General features: G+C 35.2%; 1 protein-coding gene across 1 annotated transcript in view; it reads left to right on the top strand.

The window, feature by feature from the left end:
* The first annotated feature begins 216 nt into the window (after window positions 1-216).
* Window positions 217-17,291, top strand: part of LOC138706519 (transmembrane protein 135-like) — a 52,432-nt gene continuing 35,357 nt past the window's right edge. The window contains exons 1-5 of the mRNA XM_069835893.1: window positions 217-515; window positions 4,076-4,206; window positions 13,932-14,058; window positions 14,145-14,299; window positions 16,065-16,320. Coding sequence (XP_069691994.1) covers window positions 369-515; window positions 4,076-4,206; window positions 13,932-14,058; window positions 14,145-14,299; window positions 16,065-16,320 — 816 coding nt within the window. The 5' untranslated portion in view covers window positions 217-368. The remainder of the gene's footprint in view (window positions 516-4,075; window positions 4,207-13,931; window positions 14,059-14,144; window positions 14,300-16,064; window positions 16,321-17,291) is intronic.

Consider the following 17,291-nt stretch of genomic DNA (forward strand, 5'->3'; position numbering starts at 1 on the left):
CTAGAGATGGGCCTAGATTGCTCATCACGTGGGAATGTAGCGACACTGAACAATGGCAACTCAGCCGTTGTTAACGTAGCAACCATAGACTTATTACATAACCGCCATTTCGGGCCAACTCAAAGTCAAGACCAACGAGTTCGTTGGTCAAGACACTTTGACTGTCATCATCGTATGCTGTTGGCAAACCTGTCTGTTATTATCGTTTAAATAATTGCAAGTGTTCATAGAACATGACTGAGTGAAACGTGGATGAATGACGTGAAAACGTGACATAGAATTTTCTGCTATAGGTACCTGAACCTTGAAGTCTTCAGGCGATCTGGTGTCGTTAGTTGTGATAGAGAGGATATGTGCGACTGTCGAACATGGTGGTGTTTAGTAAATATCAGACTATACCAACTACGTGTGTTGAATATGTACATCCATGGACTGAGTCTTGTTCCATCGCTGCGACAGGTTTAGGAATACATGCAATACAAGAAAGTTTTAGGGTTTATGTCACTGTTTACATGGTATGTACAGGTTTTGTGTAAGCTGTACTCATGTTTATATGTATCAAATTATTAATGACTCGTTTGCTTTGTAGGTCATTACATGGTTATGTAAATAGGTCAGTTTCCGTCTTTTACTTCGAAAACATGTTATAAATTTTTATTTCTTGGTGAGCAATTAATTCACTAACAAGAATTGAATTACAGTAATATGAAGGTTGGAATTTTGAAGTAAGAGGGAAAGCAAGGAATCCGTGTTCTGAAATTTATCCTAAATTAGGTGGATTAATTGGACATTGTCATTTTAAAATTGATCATTTTGTGTCTTTACTCGTGATAAATATCAGTCTATCAGTCAGTACTCATATAGAGATGCTTACATTTCTCCCATGTGCCGCACCCTCGAAATGACTAGATGCAAGTATTGTCATTGCAAGAAGAGTATTAGATTGCTATTATTTGTGTTATATGGTTCCTAAGATCACACCGTGCAGCCTTTGGTGAAACGAGCGTTGAATGACTTCCGCCGAATTTGGAATAGACCAGGGTTGCCAGATTAGTATAACTAAAAGTAGCGAAAGCTCGCTGGAAAAGTAGCCAAAATTCAGAAAAAGTAGCCCAATATAAATGGCAAATTTATATTTCGCGGATTATATATATTTAACTGAATCGGAATGTTTTTTTTTTTTCAAGTCTCCTTTATGAGCACTAATTTGAACTTTATGAACTTTACAATCTGCTTTATTGCTGTCGTCTTTCACATCCTGAAGCCAGTTTGAGGATGAAGTACCATTTAACCACTGCCTATTAAACGTTTTGGTATACTTCTCCCACTTTCTCATTTTCAGCAATTACAGAACGAAATAATAAGTATTTCCATTTTCAGTATAATCACAAAACAAAATAAATGTATAAAAAAGTTATTCACTATCACAATTTAAAACTGTTACTGTATATCACTTCTATAACAAACACAGTTCTCTTAAAATTATTTCATTATAGGACTCAGAATTGAATAATTAGCCTACATTATAATTAGGATACAAAAAAGTAAAAAAAATAATTCTCTAATATAACTTAAAAACTGTATATCACTTTTACAAAAGATCCTAGTTCCTAATTTAAGATTATTGTAATAAACTACATCGGCATTCACAAAAATACTAACGCTTGAATTGGAGGAAAAACAGCAACTGATTATTATGTGCCTGCAGGCTGCACTTCGCCACTGCATTTCTGCTGGCACTGGTCATGGTAAAACGAGAAAATCCCCTTACACTGGATTGGTCATGTGACATGTACAATAAATATATATTTCGCACAGGTACGTCGTTTCTCGTGGTTAAGGTGGTGGTGGAATAAAGCGAGACGTACACTGTAACAGTTTTTTTCACGGAGAGGAAGACTGTTACTACACCTATTATTATTAATTTTCCACAAATTCAAATCAGAAAAAAAAATAGCCCAAAAATAGCCCCGAAAATTTTTGAGTAGCCCAAAAAGTCGCAAGTAGCCCAATGATAAAAATCAATAGCCAATTAAAATTTTAAGTAGCCCAATTGGCTACTTGTAGCCCAATCTGGCAATCCTGGAATAGACACTGATTGACTTGAACTGCCAACATAGAAAGCAAAAAATCACTACCTGCTGAAGAGCGCCACACTCAATCGCTTTCACCTTCATCTTGACGATAATAAAAGCCTAAACTAACCTACCTAACCTGTCACTAAAATCCTAAACTAACCTAACCTAACCTGTCACTAAAATCCTAAACTAACCTAACCTGTCACAGATTCGCCTATACAAGGCATAACAAAAGCCTAAACTATCCTAACCTAACCTGTCACAGTTTCGTATATGCAAAGCATAAGTTAATAAAAGCCTAAACTAACCTAACCTCGGTGCACTCGTTATGAGTGACTGAGTGGCTGGAATCCGACGGAATAACTGCTGTCTTAAAATCACTAAGTGATTTTTTTTTTTCCCGTCAGATCCCAGCCACTGAGTCACTCATGAGTGCATCTCTGCACACTGCACATGTGTGGACATTGTGCTACTGTCATACAACTATGATGCAGTGCATGAGGGTAGGCCACTAAGTGGAGGGAACCCAAGAGGTGGAACTTAAACTGAGAGGATTTAATCCGATATCGGGATGGGAATCTGGTGTGGCTTAGTGGATAGAGCGTCAGCACATAGAGCTGAAAACCAGGTTCAAATCCCAGTGCCGGAGAGAATTTTTCTCTGTTCCACTCATCTTTCATCATAAGATGTAGCATTGCTGTGAGGACATTGAGACTTAAATTTGTGGCCATGCTATAGGGGATGAACAAAATATTGCAGGGATAAACAAAAGGTTTTTTTTTTTTTTTTTTTTTTTTTTTGGGATAAGTCGGATTTCAATTAAGAGAGGTTTTACCATAACAGTAATATACCATACCTAAATACTGTGCTGCAAATGAGGTAGAAGATAATGCGCACTCCCTCCTTTCACCCTCATAGATTGATAAGTGGTGACATGTTCCTTGCCATATGGACTGATGCAATTACTACTTTGCTGTAAGGTTAAAGTTAGTCGGGTGTATCTAAATTGGTGTCAAATATTTCGGGGACGTGTTCTTAACATCAAAACAATTAAGAAAGTTAATAAGAACATGGATCTGAAAACCATTCGTTAGGGAGTTATTAAAGGATTTGTCCCTTCATTGACCGCTGATTGTGTGATGGTTTTTTGTTTGTTTGTATTTTGTAGAGCAAAGAAATCAGAAGAAAATGTATTCTGTGAGTGAACAGAATGAAATGATTTGCATCATTTAATTGATGATGTGCTTCTGGACATCATCCAACGAACGTGTTTTAACACGATGCTGCTCCAGCTTATTTCAGTCTGATAGTTCGTAATTTTTTTAATGCTCGATTTCCCTAAAGATGTATTGGTCGAAGGGGATTCATTGCATGGCCTGCTCGATCGCCTGATTTGAATCCAATGGATTTCTTCGTCTGGGGACATTAAAGTCCCTGGTTTATGCAACTCCTGTACTTAATGTTGATATTCTGAGAGCGTATCCAAACTGGATTTCACGAAATACGAAACACTCCAGGAATTTTCAACAGAGTAGGCCTACGCCAGAGAATGTAACACACGTTTAGGGGACACATCAAAGCAGGAGGAAGCCACTCCGAGCAATTTTTGTAACATTAAATTTTGTCTTGTAACTCTGAAATAAATTATTTTAAGACAAATGTTCATATGAACCTTTTGTAATGTTTTTGTGTTACGAACACATCCCCGAAATATTTGACACCAATTTAGATACAGCCTGTATATTAAGTTAGAGCTTCAGGCTAGTCAGTGCTTAGCCACCTTTTCATTTATATTTACATATTATGAAAGAGGATATTTAGTATAGTTACATTTTAGTATTCTGCATCACTCATTTTGTACATAATAAGCACATTCTCAGTAAGACTGATACTAATATTAAAATGTGTCTGCCACTTTTATTGACAGTCCTTTTAAATTAGGATAAAACTGTAAGGCAGCAAGAGACCTTATGCACCTCTTTCTTGTATATTTCCAGTTGGCCCTGATTATGCGGGGCAGAATACCAACGAAGAAAGATATTAAACAGACTCTTCTTGGAATAACCATATCCACCTTATTTTTAAGCACCAATGGATGTGCGTTTTCTCTCTTCACTTGCTGGGTCAGGTGAGTTCATGAGATAGAAATATACTTTGAAATTGAAATTACCTATGTGAAACTACTTTGAAATTGAAATTACCTATGTCAGACCTGGGTATTATGTTTATAGCAAGGCTTTAAACTGTCTCAATACCATTCCAAAGGAAGACTGCTGTTACTAATGTTATAAAATCTCACTTTTAACATTTGAAGGATTTGTTTGTGCACTTCCTCAGAATTTCCCTCCTACTTCTCAGATTTTACTTTTGTCTTCATGTAACATCGTTAGCCTAATGGCTAGAGCGTTGACTTTCCATTCTGATAATCTGGGTTCGAATCCTAGTGGGTCCAAATGAAATTTTTGGTGAACAAAGATGGTGCTTGCTTGTCGGTTTCCAAGGAGTCCTCCCATTTCACTCCCAACGTTCCAGCATTTCTTCATTAATCATCATGATGCAGTGTTGTGTATTTGCCCCATGATGCACCAAGAACAACAGCAGCAGAAAATAACTAGCCTACAGCTTCGGTATGTCATTCATAGGTGGGCATATTTGGCTGAATTATGCAGAGTCATGTACCCGCCATTGGATAAAAACCTTGTCTTCTTTGATTACAGCACTTAGTTCAGTTGAATAATAATAATAATAATAATAATAATAATAATAATAATAATAATAATTTATATTTATATTTATATTTATATTTAATGTGCTATACAACAGCCAGTGGCCAATTACAGTTCAGCACAAAGAATATAACAAGAACATAATACAAAAATAATTATTACACATAAATACAATTACAATTAATTACAATAATGACGATGAATGGATAAATAATGGATGACTTTAAATTACATAACTAAGAATACTATGAGACAATGATAATGAGTATAATGACTAAAAGAATACATAAATGATAAATCGTTGCCAAGAGCAAACTAAGTCTATACATTGAAGGGATCGAATTCGCAGCTATGCATGTTGGCATTTTTAATGCATCTGGAGACTGGTGAAAGAAATTTCGAATTTCTAATATAGAAAAGTTTGTGGGCTCTCATATCTTTTGTTGGAATATGTAAGGTAATATTGTTTAAGAAAGAATCACAGGATATATCGCCTTTGAGGACTTTACAAAAGAACAGATAATCTAGCTCATGGCGTCTAGCATATAGATTTTGACAATTAAAATATTCACATTTTCTCTCATAACTGTACCCGGCATTAATGGGCAGAAATCTGAGTAAACATAAAGATATAAATTTTCTTTGTATATTTTCTAATTTAGCCGAGTCCGTAGTTGTAATTGAGTTCCAAACTACAGATGCATATTCGAGTTTCGATCGCACCAATGTATATTGAAGCATTAAAACAGAATTGGGCGTGGAAAAAGAATAAGTTATTGACCATATTATTCCTAACATTCTGATTGCATGATTGTAAATGTAATCAACGTGACTATGAAAACACAATTTACTGTCAAAGAATATTCCCAAATCTTTTACGCAGTCTGTTATGTTAATTAGAACATTATTTAGATAATTAAATTTCAGTGAAGAAGTTTTTCTAGAAAAGGTTATTACATTAGTTTTGGATACGTTAATTTTCATACCATTGTCTTCCGACCATTTAGCGACTGAATTAATGTCACATTGAAGTGATTGACAGTCGGTACTACTTTTGATTGTACGAAAAATTTTTAATTCGTCTGCAAATAATAATAATAATAATAATAATAATAATAATAATAGGCCTACAGTTGCTGCCATAACTTCATTTTAATTTGATTTTGCCTTCAATCTACATTTTTATTCTCATCAATAAAAATGTTAAAATCCTGATAGGGAATCTTACCATCTTTGTCAGAAAATAAAACGCCCTAACTTCTTCTTATTATATCAGTCCCCTAACTGCCCATTGTGCAACTCAAACCAAGAAATGGATTCGGAACATCTCAAAATCTGTGCTTCAGTGGTTGACCGTGATAATATCTTTGAAAAATATTGCAGTGCAAGAAATCAAATGACTTTGTTGTCAAACGCCTGGCATTAGAAAACAACGACATCAACAACTTCCTCTTATTCATATAAAAGCTGTCAAAATGTAACGAATATGCAGTTTAACTTGGGGCGCTAATGTATTGCACAGAATGACTATATGTAACTATAAATTGTGTTATATTGTTCCTTGCGTCATATTTAATGTGGTTCTAGACAATGTGATGAACAGGTATTCTATAAATTATCCTGTGTTGCATATTGTGGAGTTAAATCACCATATTAATGTTATATAGGCAGTATTCTTAACATCTTACATACAGTATGGTAAAATGATTTAGGCTAGAAAACTTACATTTGTATACATTATCTTCAAAGACTAAAACCAATTACAGAAAATTAACAGTTTCATATAAATCACATATTTCTTCAATATACAGTCCACACACAAAAAAAAAATAAATAAATAAATAAAAAAAGAATTCGTATACTCTTATTATACAGTAGGTCTGTGTTTTAATATCAGAAAGCATTCATCATATTGTTAGAAAAGGGAGTTGCGGGAAAAATATAAATAGTGGGGATATTCTTGTTTTGCAGATTGCATGAGAAGTCTTATAATGATCATTTTAATTCAGACACAAGGCCAATTGTAACTTCATTTCATCCTAGATGCCTCTTGCTTTACAATTCAGGATCTGTGAATTTTTTTTCTCGTGTAAATGATCTTTCCATTATTTTACTTTCTCATTACTTAGAAGAGAAAGTGTTGTGATTCTTCAAAAAAGAAAATATATTTCAAGATTTCTGTGGAAATGCATGTTTTCTGTATTCTAATTTCGAAGTAGTGGTTTTGAATATGCTGTGTCTGTGTACAGTGATATTGACGGTAATTTCTCTATGTATAGTATCTAAAGTCTATTTATCTGCGAATGATGCACATGAAATGTTATATTTTTAGTAAGAATTAATAGCTGTTTATTTGTAATCATAAATGCACAATGGTACTCAACTTACTAATCATCAGCTTATTTTATTCTTGATTCTTTTATTATATAGGATAAACTAACAGATGAGTATCGTTACTTAGTACCAACAAAAAAAAGTTTTGGTAACAAAAATTAATAATTATATGGATAATTACTTGTACTTTTCGTTGCAGAATATTTTAAATTCCAATGGTGATCACCCCTTATTGTTAACAGAAATTTCTGCTTGCTTGTAAAGACATTTCTTACAGATGGTAAACCACAAAAGCAATGGTCATCAGCACAGTGCACCCTCAGGCTAGCGTCTCTTACCCGCTAACATGCTAGTGCATCCATGGCTGCTGGCGGGTATGCAGTATTCCACTGGCAGGGTTTCATTCGTGCTAGAAATTGTATTATGTCAACAATAATAATTTAATGAAGCACACAATGTTCACGTATGCATTCAAATAAGCATATTTTATATAATTAATAAATACTCAGCATGTTCGTTTATAATATCAATAACCTAAAAATTTAAGTCTCTTCTGAAATTATTGAGAGGTCCAGTGAAGCCACAAATCTTGATATGTAGAATATCTCATTACTTCACTGAGATATTTACCTTCCATCCGAGTCCAAGACTAAATAATATGAATTATTAGAACCGGAGATGGATAGATTTGAGGAAATGGTACAAACGATTTTTCGAAAATTTTGTAATTTAATATCTACCGACATTAGATTTCTAGAAAAAAAAAATATATACAGTTCAAATTTATTTTTGAGTTAAAAGTGCCCAAAGTATATATGAAAAAAAAAAAAAAATTGGAGCCTAGCAATATGAAATCTTGATAGATTTGAAGTGGAATGGCTTTTGTGCTAGGGAAGAAAATGAAACAAGACGGTTTCAGTCCACATAATAATAATAATAATACTTACTTACTTATTGGCTGTTAAGGAACCCGGAGGTTCATTGCCACCCTCACTTAAGCCCGCCATTGATCCCTATCCTGAGCAAGATTAATCCAGTCTCTACCATCATATCCCACCTCCCTCAAATCCATTTTAATATTATCTTCCCATCTACGTCTCGGCATCCCTAAAGGTCTTTTTCCCTCCGGCCTCCCAACTAACACTCTATATGCATTTCTGGATTCGCCCATACGTGCTACATGCCCTGCCCATCTCAAGCATCTGGATTTAATGTTCCTAATTATATCAGGTGAAGAATGCAATGCGTGCAGCTCTGCGTTGTGTAACTTTCTCCATTCTCTTGTAACTTCATCCCTCTTAGCCCCAAATATTTTCCTAAGAACCTTATTCTCAAACACCCTTAATCTCTGTTCCTCTCTCAAAGTGAGAGTCCAAGCTTCACAACCATATAGAATAACCGGTAATATAACTGTTTTATAAATTCTGACTTTCAGATTTTTTTACAGCAGACTAGATGACAAAAGCTTCTCAACCGAATAATAACACGCATTAATAATAATAATAATAATAATAATAATAATAGTGACAGTAATATCAATAATAAATGTCATTTTTCTGAATTTAAAAGTCTGTCATACTAGTGTTTAATCAGCATAAATGTTATTTATGTAATTATTTTTATGAAATTTGAAAACTCACGATTAACTCGAAAACTTTAAGCAATGGAAACATTTCGAAAACAAATTTGAAATCACCGTGATGATTTCTATGAGAGTCCGCGGTTGTAACAGATAAAAGATTAGTCACTCTGCATACAGAAGTCTGCCAGGTAAAAATACTCCTTAGTTTAACTCACCGTAACACAGAAACTAGTAAAGATTTTAAATAGCAATCACTTTTAAAACTAATTTTCATTCTTCTAAACATTTATCTCGCTTTGACCCCCATCTAAAGTGAAAAAAATAAAGATTGCCTTGCCACTTACCAACTTTTGAGGATGTCAATGTCTATTTTGAACATGTCACATCGAAGTTAGTATTTTTTCTCTTACTTTACAAAAAAGGATTTTGATTTCGAATTTTTTTTTATGTTTTCCTTAGACATTTATCAATGAATCCTAAAACTTACAGTGTGGTTGATTGACTATCATAGGAGCTAGGACATGATAATGCTTAACAGTGCGGAAAATAGCATTTTCATCTATAGCTATGGACTATTCTCCACTGACGCCCACACCAGCTACGGCTGCTTTCTCCCTCTCTCTTCTGCACCATGGTGTATTTTCTGATATATTCCTTACTGATATTCTGCTTACTGACCTAAGCGTTACTTCGGCGCAGAGACTACAACGTGTTCATAATATGTGCGTCCGTTTCGTCTGCAATATTCGCCAGGCTGATCACATAACACCATCCCTCGAAAAGTTTTTTCCTGGCTCCGTCTAGAAGATTGTAGGAAAATCCACTGTCTTTCCCTTCTCTTTCACATATTGCATTTCTCCACTCCTGTCTATCTTGCGTCTCGTTTTCAAAATTTATCCACCCATCATAACCTAGACACACGATCACAACACTCCTCAATATTATCCATTCCCTCCCACCGAACATCCTCATATTCATCTTCTTTCACTGTGGCTGTTCCTCGGCTTTGGAATTCCCTACCGCGTAATGTCAGGGACTGTCAGACATCAAACCAATTTAAGAATAGGCTAACGAAATATTTCTCTAACAATTCTTGTTAACAATAATCGAGACGTTTGAGATGGGCAGGGCATGTAGCACGTATGGGCGAATCCAGAAATGCATATAGAGTGTTAGTTGGGAGACCGGAGGGAAAAAGACCTTTAGGGAGGCCGAGACGTAGATGGGAGGATAATATTAAAATGGATTTGAGGGAGGTGGGGTATGATGATAGAGACTGGATTAATCTTGCACAGGATAGGGACCACTGGCGGGCTTATGTGAGGGCGGCAATGAACCTTCGGGTATTCTTGTTAACAATAATAGCTGTTTCAGGTTTCTCAATGTTTAATGGTTATATATATATATATATATATATATTGTGGGTCCCTATCACCATGGCATGGCGCGTCCTCAGGTTGCGGATAGAGGAGACGGCCTCCAGATATGGAGGGTAGCTGCGAATATATTGAATAAGCAGTCGTGGACAGACGATAAGGGGTGGTCCTCCAGCTTGGGGGTTGGGCGAAGGGCTAACAACCCATCACCGTAAAAAACAGCTTGTTACGTATCCCTATAATAAGCCTCGGAATAGGACTGATTCTCTGGCACGACCACAGCAAAGGAATAAGGATTTGAGATTTGGCACTTGGAATGTAACTAGTCTTTATAGAACAGGAGGGGTAACATTAGTAGCAAAAGAACTAGCTAGATATAGAATAGATTTCGTAGGAGTACAAGAGGTTAGGTTAAATGGGAATGGCATATCACAAATAGGAGATTACTTGTTGTATTATGGGGAAGGAAACAATAATCACCAATTAGGAACAGGATTCTTTGTTCATAAAAGAATAAAATCAGCAGTAAAAAAGGTCGAATTTATCAGTGACAGGTTATCGTATTTAGTACTTAAGGGTAGATGGTGCGACATCATAGTTATAAATGCTCACGCCCCTACAGAAGAGAAAGACGACCATATAAAGAATAGCTTCTATGAGGAATTGGAACATACTTTTGATCAGTTCCCTAGATATCACATGAAAATTTTATTGGGGGATTTCAATGCTAAAGTAGGACGGGAGGATATTTTTAGGCCAACTATTGGAAAAGAGAGCCTACACGCAATTAGTAGTGACAATGGAGTTAGATTAGTCAACTTTGCCACATCGAAAAATTTAATTGTCAAAAGTACAACATTCCCCCATAAGGATATACATAAATATACTTGGACTTCTCCAGATGGATTGACACACAACCAAATAGATCACATCTTGATAGATAAACGGAGACATACTAGTATAGTAGATATTCGAACTTTCAGGGGTGCAGACTGTAATTCTGACCATTATTTGGTGATTGGAGAATTAAGAGAAAGATTATCAGTAGCTAAGCGAGTAGAGCAACAAGTTAATATTACTAAATTCAATATTTTGAAATTAAAGGACGAGGAAACTAAGCAACATTATCAGGTCGAAATTTCAAATAGGTTTGCCGTATTAGCAAGTTCCGACGAAATTGACAAAGAGTTAGATGTTAATAGCATGTGGGAAAATATCTGAGACAATATCAAAATTGCAGCTGAACAGAGCATAGGTTATTATGAAACTAAGAAAAAGAAACCATGGTTTGATGAAGATTGTTGCATGGTAGTAGAAAGAAGGAAACAGGCAAAATTGAAATTCTTACAGGATCCAGTTGAGGAGAAGAGAGATAATTATTTCAATGAAAGACGGGAAGCAAGTCGTACACTTAGGATTAAAAAGAGAGGTTATTTGAAGGAAAAACTGAATGAGGTAGAAACAAATAGTAAGAATAAAAACATTCGAGATTTATATAAGGGTATAAAGGAATTTAAGAATGGATATCAGCCAAGGGTAAACGTGATCAAGGATGAGAATGGTGACTTGCTTGCAGACTCTCCATCAATCCTAAACAGATGGAAAAACTATTTTGCGCAACTACTAAATGTACATAGGCCAAATAGAAATGATCGGGACGAAATTGAAATACAAACTGCTGAGCCATTTATATCCGAACCCACGCTTTCAGAAGTCGAAATTGCGATAGAAAATCTGAAAAAGTACAAGCCTCCAGGTATCGATCAAATTCCAGCAGAATTAATACAAGAGGGTGGGAGTGCATTATATAGCGAAATTTATAAACTTGTACTTGCTATTTGGGAAAAGGAAATTGTACCAGAACAATGGAAGGAGTCCATAATTGTACCTATTTTTAAAAAGGGGGACAAAACCAACTGTGGTAACTTTCGAGGAATATCACTTTTGTTGACGCCGTACAAAATTTTGTCCAATATTCTTTTGAGAAGATTAACTCCGTACGTAGATGAAATTATTGGGGATCATCAGTGTGGTTTTCAGCGTAATAGATAGACTATTGATCAGATTTTTTATATTCGACAGATAATGGAGAAAAAATGGGAGTATAAGGGTACAGTACATCAGTTATTCATAGATTTCAAAAAGGCTTATGACTCGGTTAAGAGGGAAGTATTATATGATACTCTTATTGAATTTGGTATTCCCAAGAAACTAGTTCGATTAATTAAAATGTGTCTCAGTGAAACATACAGCAGAGTCCGTATAGGTCAGTTTCTATCTGATGCTTTTCCAATTCACTGCGGGCTAAAGCAGGGAGATGCACTATCACCTTTACTTTTTAACTTCGCTCTAGAATATGCCATTAGGAAAGTTCAGGATAACAGGCAGGGTTTGGAATTGAACGGGTTACATCAGCTTCTTGTCTATGCGGATGACGTGAATATGTTAGGAGAAAATACACAAACGATTAGGGAAAACACGGAAATTTTACTTGAAGCAAGTAGAGCGATCGGTTTGGAAGTAAATCCCGAAAAGACAAAGTATATGATTATGTCTCGTGACCAGAATATTGTACGAAATGGAAATATAAAAATTGGAGATTTATCCTTCGAAGAGGTGGAAAAATTCAAATATCTTGGAGCAACAGTAACAAATATAAATGACACTCGGGAGGAAATTAAACGCAGAATAAATATGGGAAATGCGTGTTATTATTCGGTTGAGAAGCTCTTATCATCCAGTCTGCTGTCCAAAAATCTGAAAGTTAGAATTTATAAAACAGTTATATTACCGGTTCTTCTGTATGGTTGTGAAACTTGGACTCTCACTCTGAGAGAGGAACATAGGTTCAGGGTGTTTGAGAATAAGGTGCTAAGGAAAATATTTGGGGCTAAGCTGGATGAAGTTACAAGAGAATGGAGAAAGTTACACAACACAGAACTGCACGCATTGTATTCTTCACCTGACATAATTAGGAACATAAAATCGAGACGTTTGAGATGGGCAGGGCATGTAGCACATATGGGCGAATCCAGAAATGCATATAGAGTGTTAGTTGGGAGACCGGAGGGAAAAAGACCTTTAGGGAGGCCGAGACGTAGATGGGAGGATAATATTAAAATGGATTTGAGGGAGGTGGGGTATGATGATAGAGACTGGATTAATCTTGCACAGGATAGGGACCGCTGGCGGGCTTATGTGAGGGCGGCAATGAACCTTCGGATTCCTTAAAAGCCATTTGTAAGTAAGTAAGTATATATATATATAATTTCATTATTATTATTATTATTATTATTATTATTATTATTATTATTATTATTATTATTATAACTATTTCTTACCAATGTTTATTATTGCCACACTAACATTACTTATCCAACTTTCATTATTTACTCTCATGTTGTTTTACGGTCTAGATATTAATGTAATAACTAAGTAAGCAATTGTATTCAATTAGAATTAGAGTCTGGCTGGGCGGAAGAGAAGGCCTACTGGCCTTAGCTCTGCCAGATTAAATAAATAAATTATTATTATTAAATTATTATTATTATTATTATTATTACCGATATTATTATTGTTATTATTATTATTACCCGATATTATTGTTATTATTATTATTATTATTATTATTATTATTATTATTATTATTATTATTATTATTATTATTATTATTATTATTACCCGATACCCATTTCAGCAAGTGCTGACGACCACTGTCTTAAAGGTTTCGAATGAAAAGGGAGGGATTTTGCATTCACATCGCTTTCCCATGCCTTATTTATCCACTTCTGTATAAGAATGAGCAGTTTATTTCTTACACTGTTTTTTTTTGCAGGAAGCTGCTTGGCAATTACAATGCTCTAACAGTTAGCTTTGTACCTGCCTTCTTCGCTGCTTATGTGGCGATCCTGTTGGAAAGGCCTTCGAGGAGAAGTATGTTAACACTCTATGTTACAAATGTGGTAGGTAATCGTGATTTTTAAAAGTGAAGTTATGTCAGAAAAGTTTGTGCAGCTGAAGAATTAATTCTGTGTTTTGATCCTCACAGGCTACAGAGACATTATTTCGCATGGCCGCTTGGAGGGGTCTCGTTCGACCAATTCCACATGGCCAGGTGTTAATTTTTGCAACTTCCATGACAGCTTTACTGTACTTCTACAAAGGACGGAAAGCAAAACGTGATTCTATATATGGTCTCCTGAGGTGAGGTAAACTATTGCATACCATCCTTTATCAAATTTGGAAATAATGTGGAAGGATTCTTTATAAAAAGCATCTTGTTACACTTGGTTGGAAGTTTAATACTGGCACCAAGAAGTTACAATGCTGCTTACATTTCGATATGATAGAACAAGAGAAGACACCATGGCACCAAAAAATTTGTATCACACTAATACAATACTTCTCTATTTCCTCTTATGTATTCCTGATTAGAAAATTATCTTCCTAATCAAATTTCTGGAGTCACTTCATCACTTACTTGATCTGCCAATATGTCTTTTTCGTTTTCTCATATGAACTGGTGAGAAAAGTATTCAAATGCTGTAAAAATTTATTTCTGAATTTTTATGAAAGTGTATGTTTCCAGCTCCATAATGCTTTTTACATGCCATCTGCATACATAAATTTTTCGCGCTTATTCAAATTCAGTACCTGTGAGTCAATTAATCTGAGAATGATGGTATGGAATATAGTATTTTATATATTGCAGAGTAAATCTGTGCTTCAGTGGCTGGTCATGATAATATCTTTGAAAAATATTGGAGTGCAAGAGGTCAAATGACTTTATTGTCAAACGCCTGGCATTAGAAAACAACAACAACATATATTGCAGAGTCCACACCTATGGAGTAACGGTTAGCGCATCTGGCCGTGAAACCAGGTGGCCCAGGTTCGAATCCCAGTTGGGGCAAGCTATCTGGTTAAAGTTTTTTCCGATGTTTTCCCTCAACCCAATATGAGCAAATGCTGGGTAACTTTCGGTGCTGGACCTTGGACTCATTTCTGGCATTCCATCGTAGACAATCGATTTCCACCACTTGTATTTTAGATTTAATTTCTGGCATCAATATTCGTTATTATAGTCCCGTTGCTCTAATTTCCGGTAGCCAATCACATTGCTGGTCAGCTACATTTAAACGTGTGTGCCTTGTGATTCGCTGGTGCATTTCCTAAGGCTCGATAAATACTTAATATAATCGCCCGCCATTTTGGCTCTTTCGTTGGGTTCGCAGAAAGCACACGAGGACGTTATTTGCCGCTCAATTATTTGCTCAATTACAGTGCATTTGATTTATTATCGTAGGAGCTACGACATGATAATGTTTAATGGTGCAGCAAATAGATCCCTCGTCTGGTAGTTCGGCAACGAAAGAACAAAAATAGCGAACGATACTACCTACCTAGACTTTATAGGGCCTTCACTTCCTAAGACGTAAGCAAAGAGGAGGAGTCACGCCGGGAATAACAGCGTCGCGACTATAGGTACACAATTTTTGCAAATTTTACTCGTAAACTACATTTCTAATAATCCTTCAATAGTCTTTTATGCATAAATTCTATATTATATGCATCTTGAGCAAGATGTAGCTGATCCTCGGCAAAGTTCTGTATGAGAAGATAACATTAATGGATATACCTATACCTCCAAAGTGTTCCCAATATTATTAAGGACAGTTAACATGTAAACATTAAATTATATGAAGGACAACCCCTTGGTTGTTTTATTATTATGCTGTTATTTGATTATGAGAGATGGTTATTCACGAAACTGGTTTTGTTTTAAACTCGGTGTGAGAGACTTCTTTGTGGCTCAGCAAATCAAAATGCATCAAATTTCACGAGACCAGCTTGTTACCCCTGAACTTTTCTAGTAGATAGATACAATATATACTATCATAAAATGATAAGAGTTTTTCCATTTATTTTAAGCTAAAATTTCACAATCGTCTCCTTGGTTTTCATGCAGGTTTGTGGTTGGTCCATATGAAGAGAGAGGTTATGCTGAGAATAGAGAAGATTTGCCTTCCTTAGCCAGCCCCAGCCATGTGGAAAATTCAGAGAGAATCACACGGAGACCCCTTGAGAGAAAGACAAGGAGTGTGAAATACAATATAATAGTTGCCTTCTACAAGCTGTACCACAGTCTTGTAAAATCAGTTCAGGGTCTGAACAGACATCCGACATGTCCTCACCCATTCAGCTGTACATATTACGTCCTGCATGTAAGTACACACGTGTAAATGGTACATTTAAGATGAAAATGGTGTTTGTGGAGTTTAGAATATGATGGGATTACATTTTTTAAAAACGCTAGTAAATGGAGAATGGAAATGGCCAGTCACAACCTTTGTGTGAAAGATGCAAGCAGGGTTTTGGAAAATATCATCCAAGTTGTACAAGATGCAATGAGGTTATTAAGACATGGGAAATTAAGGTAGTACAAACTGAACGTATAACTCACAATTTTTGTCCAAAAGTCAAATGGGGCACATTATTTCTCCAGGCCAACATAGTTCTAATCAAATCTAAGTTTGACTCGAAATATTGGGTTGATGCAAAAGTTTGTTGCGTTTTTTTTTTATTTTTCACTGTGAGAAAAGTTTATATTGGAAATGAATAAAAGACAGAAATCAATCAGTAACATTTCAGTGTTGTTTGTTTTACTGTATATTTGAAATGAATAGAAGACAGAAATCAATCAGTAACATTTCAGTGTCGTTTGTTTTACTGTATATTTGAAATGAATAGAAGACAGAAATCAATCAGTAAAATTTCAGTGTCGTTTGTTTTACTGTATATTTGAAATGAATAGAAGACAGAAATCAATCAGTAACATTTCAGTGTCGTTTGTTTTACTGTATATTTGAAATGAATAGAAGACAGAAATCAATCAGTAACATTTCAGTGTCGTTTGTTTTACTGTATATTTGAAATGAATAGAAGACAGAAATCAATCAGTAAAATTTCAGTGTCGTTTGTTTTACTGTATATTTGAAATGAATAGAAGACAGAAATCAATCAGTAACATTTCAGTGTCGTTTGTTTTACTGTATATTTGAAATGAATAGAAGACAGAAATCAATCAGTAAAATTTCAGTGTCGTTTGTTTTACTGTATATTTGAAATGAATAGAAGACAGAAATCAATCAGTAACATTTCAGTGTCGTTTGTTTTACTGTATATTTGAAATGAA

This window comes from Periplaneta americana, chromosome 9 (assembly GCF_040183065.1).
Source record: "Periplaneta americana isolate PAMFEO1 chromosome 9, P.americana_PAMFEO1_priV1, whole genome shotgun sequence".
In the NCBI taxonomy this organism is placed as follows: Eukaryota; Metazoa; Arthropoda; class Insecta; order Blattodea; family Blattidae; genus Periplaneta; species Periplaneta americana.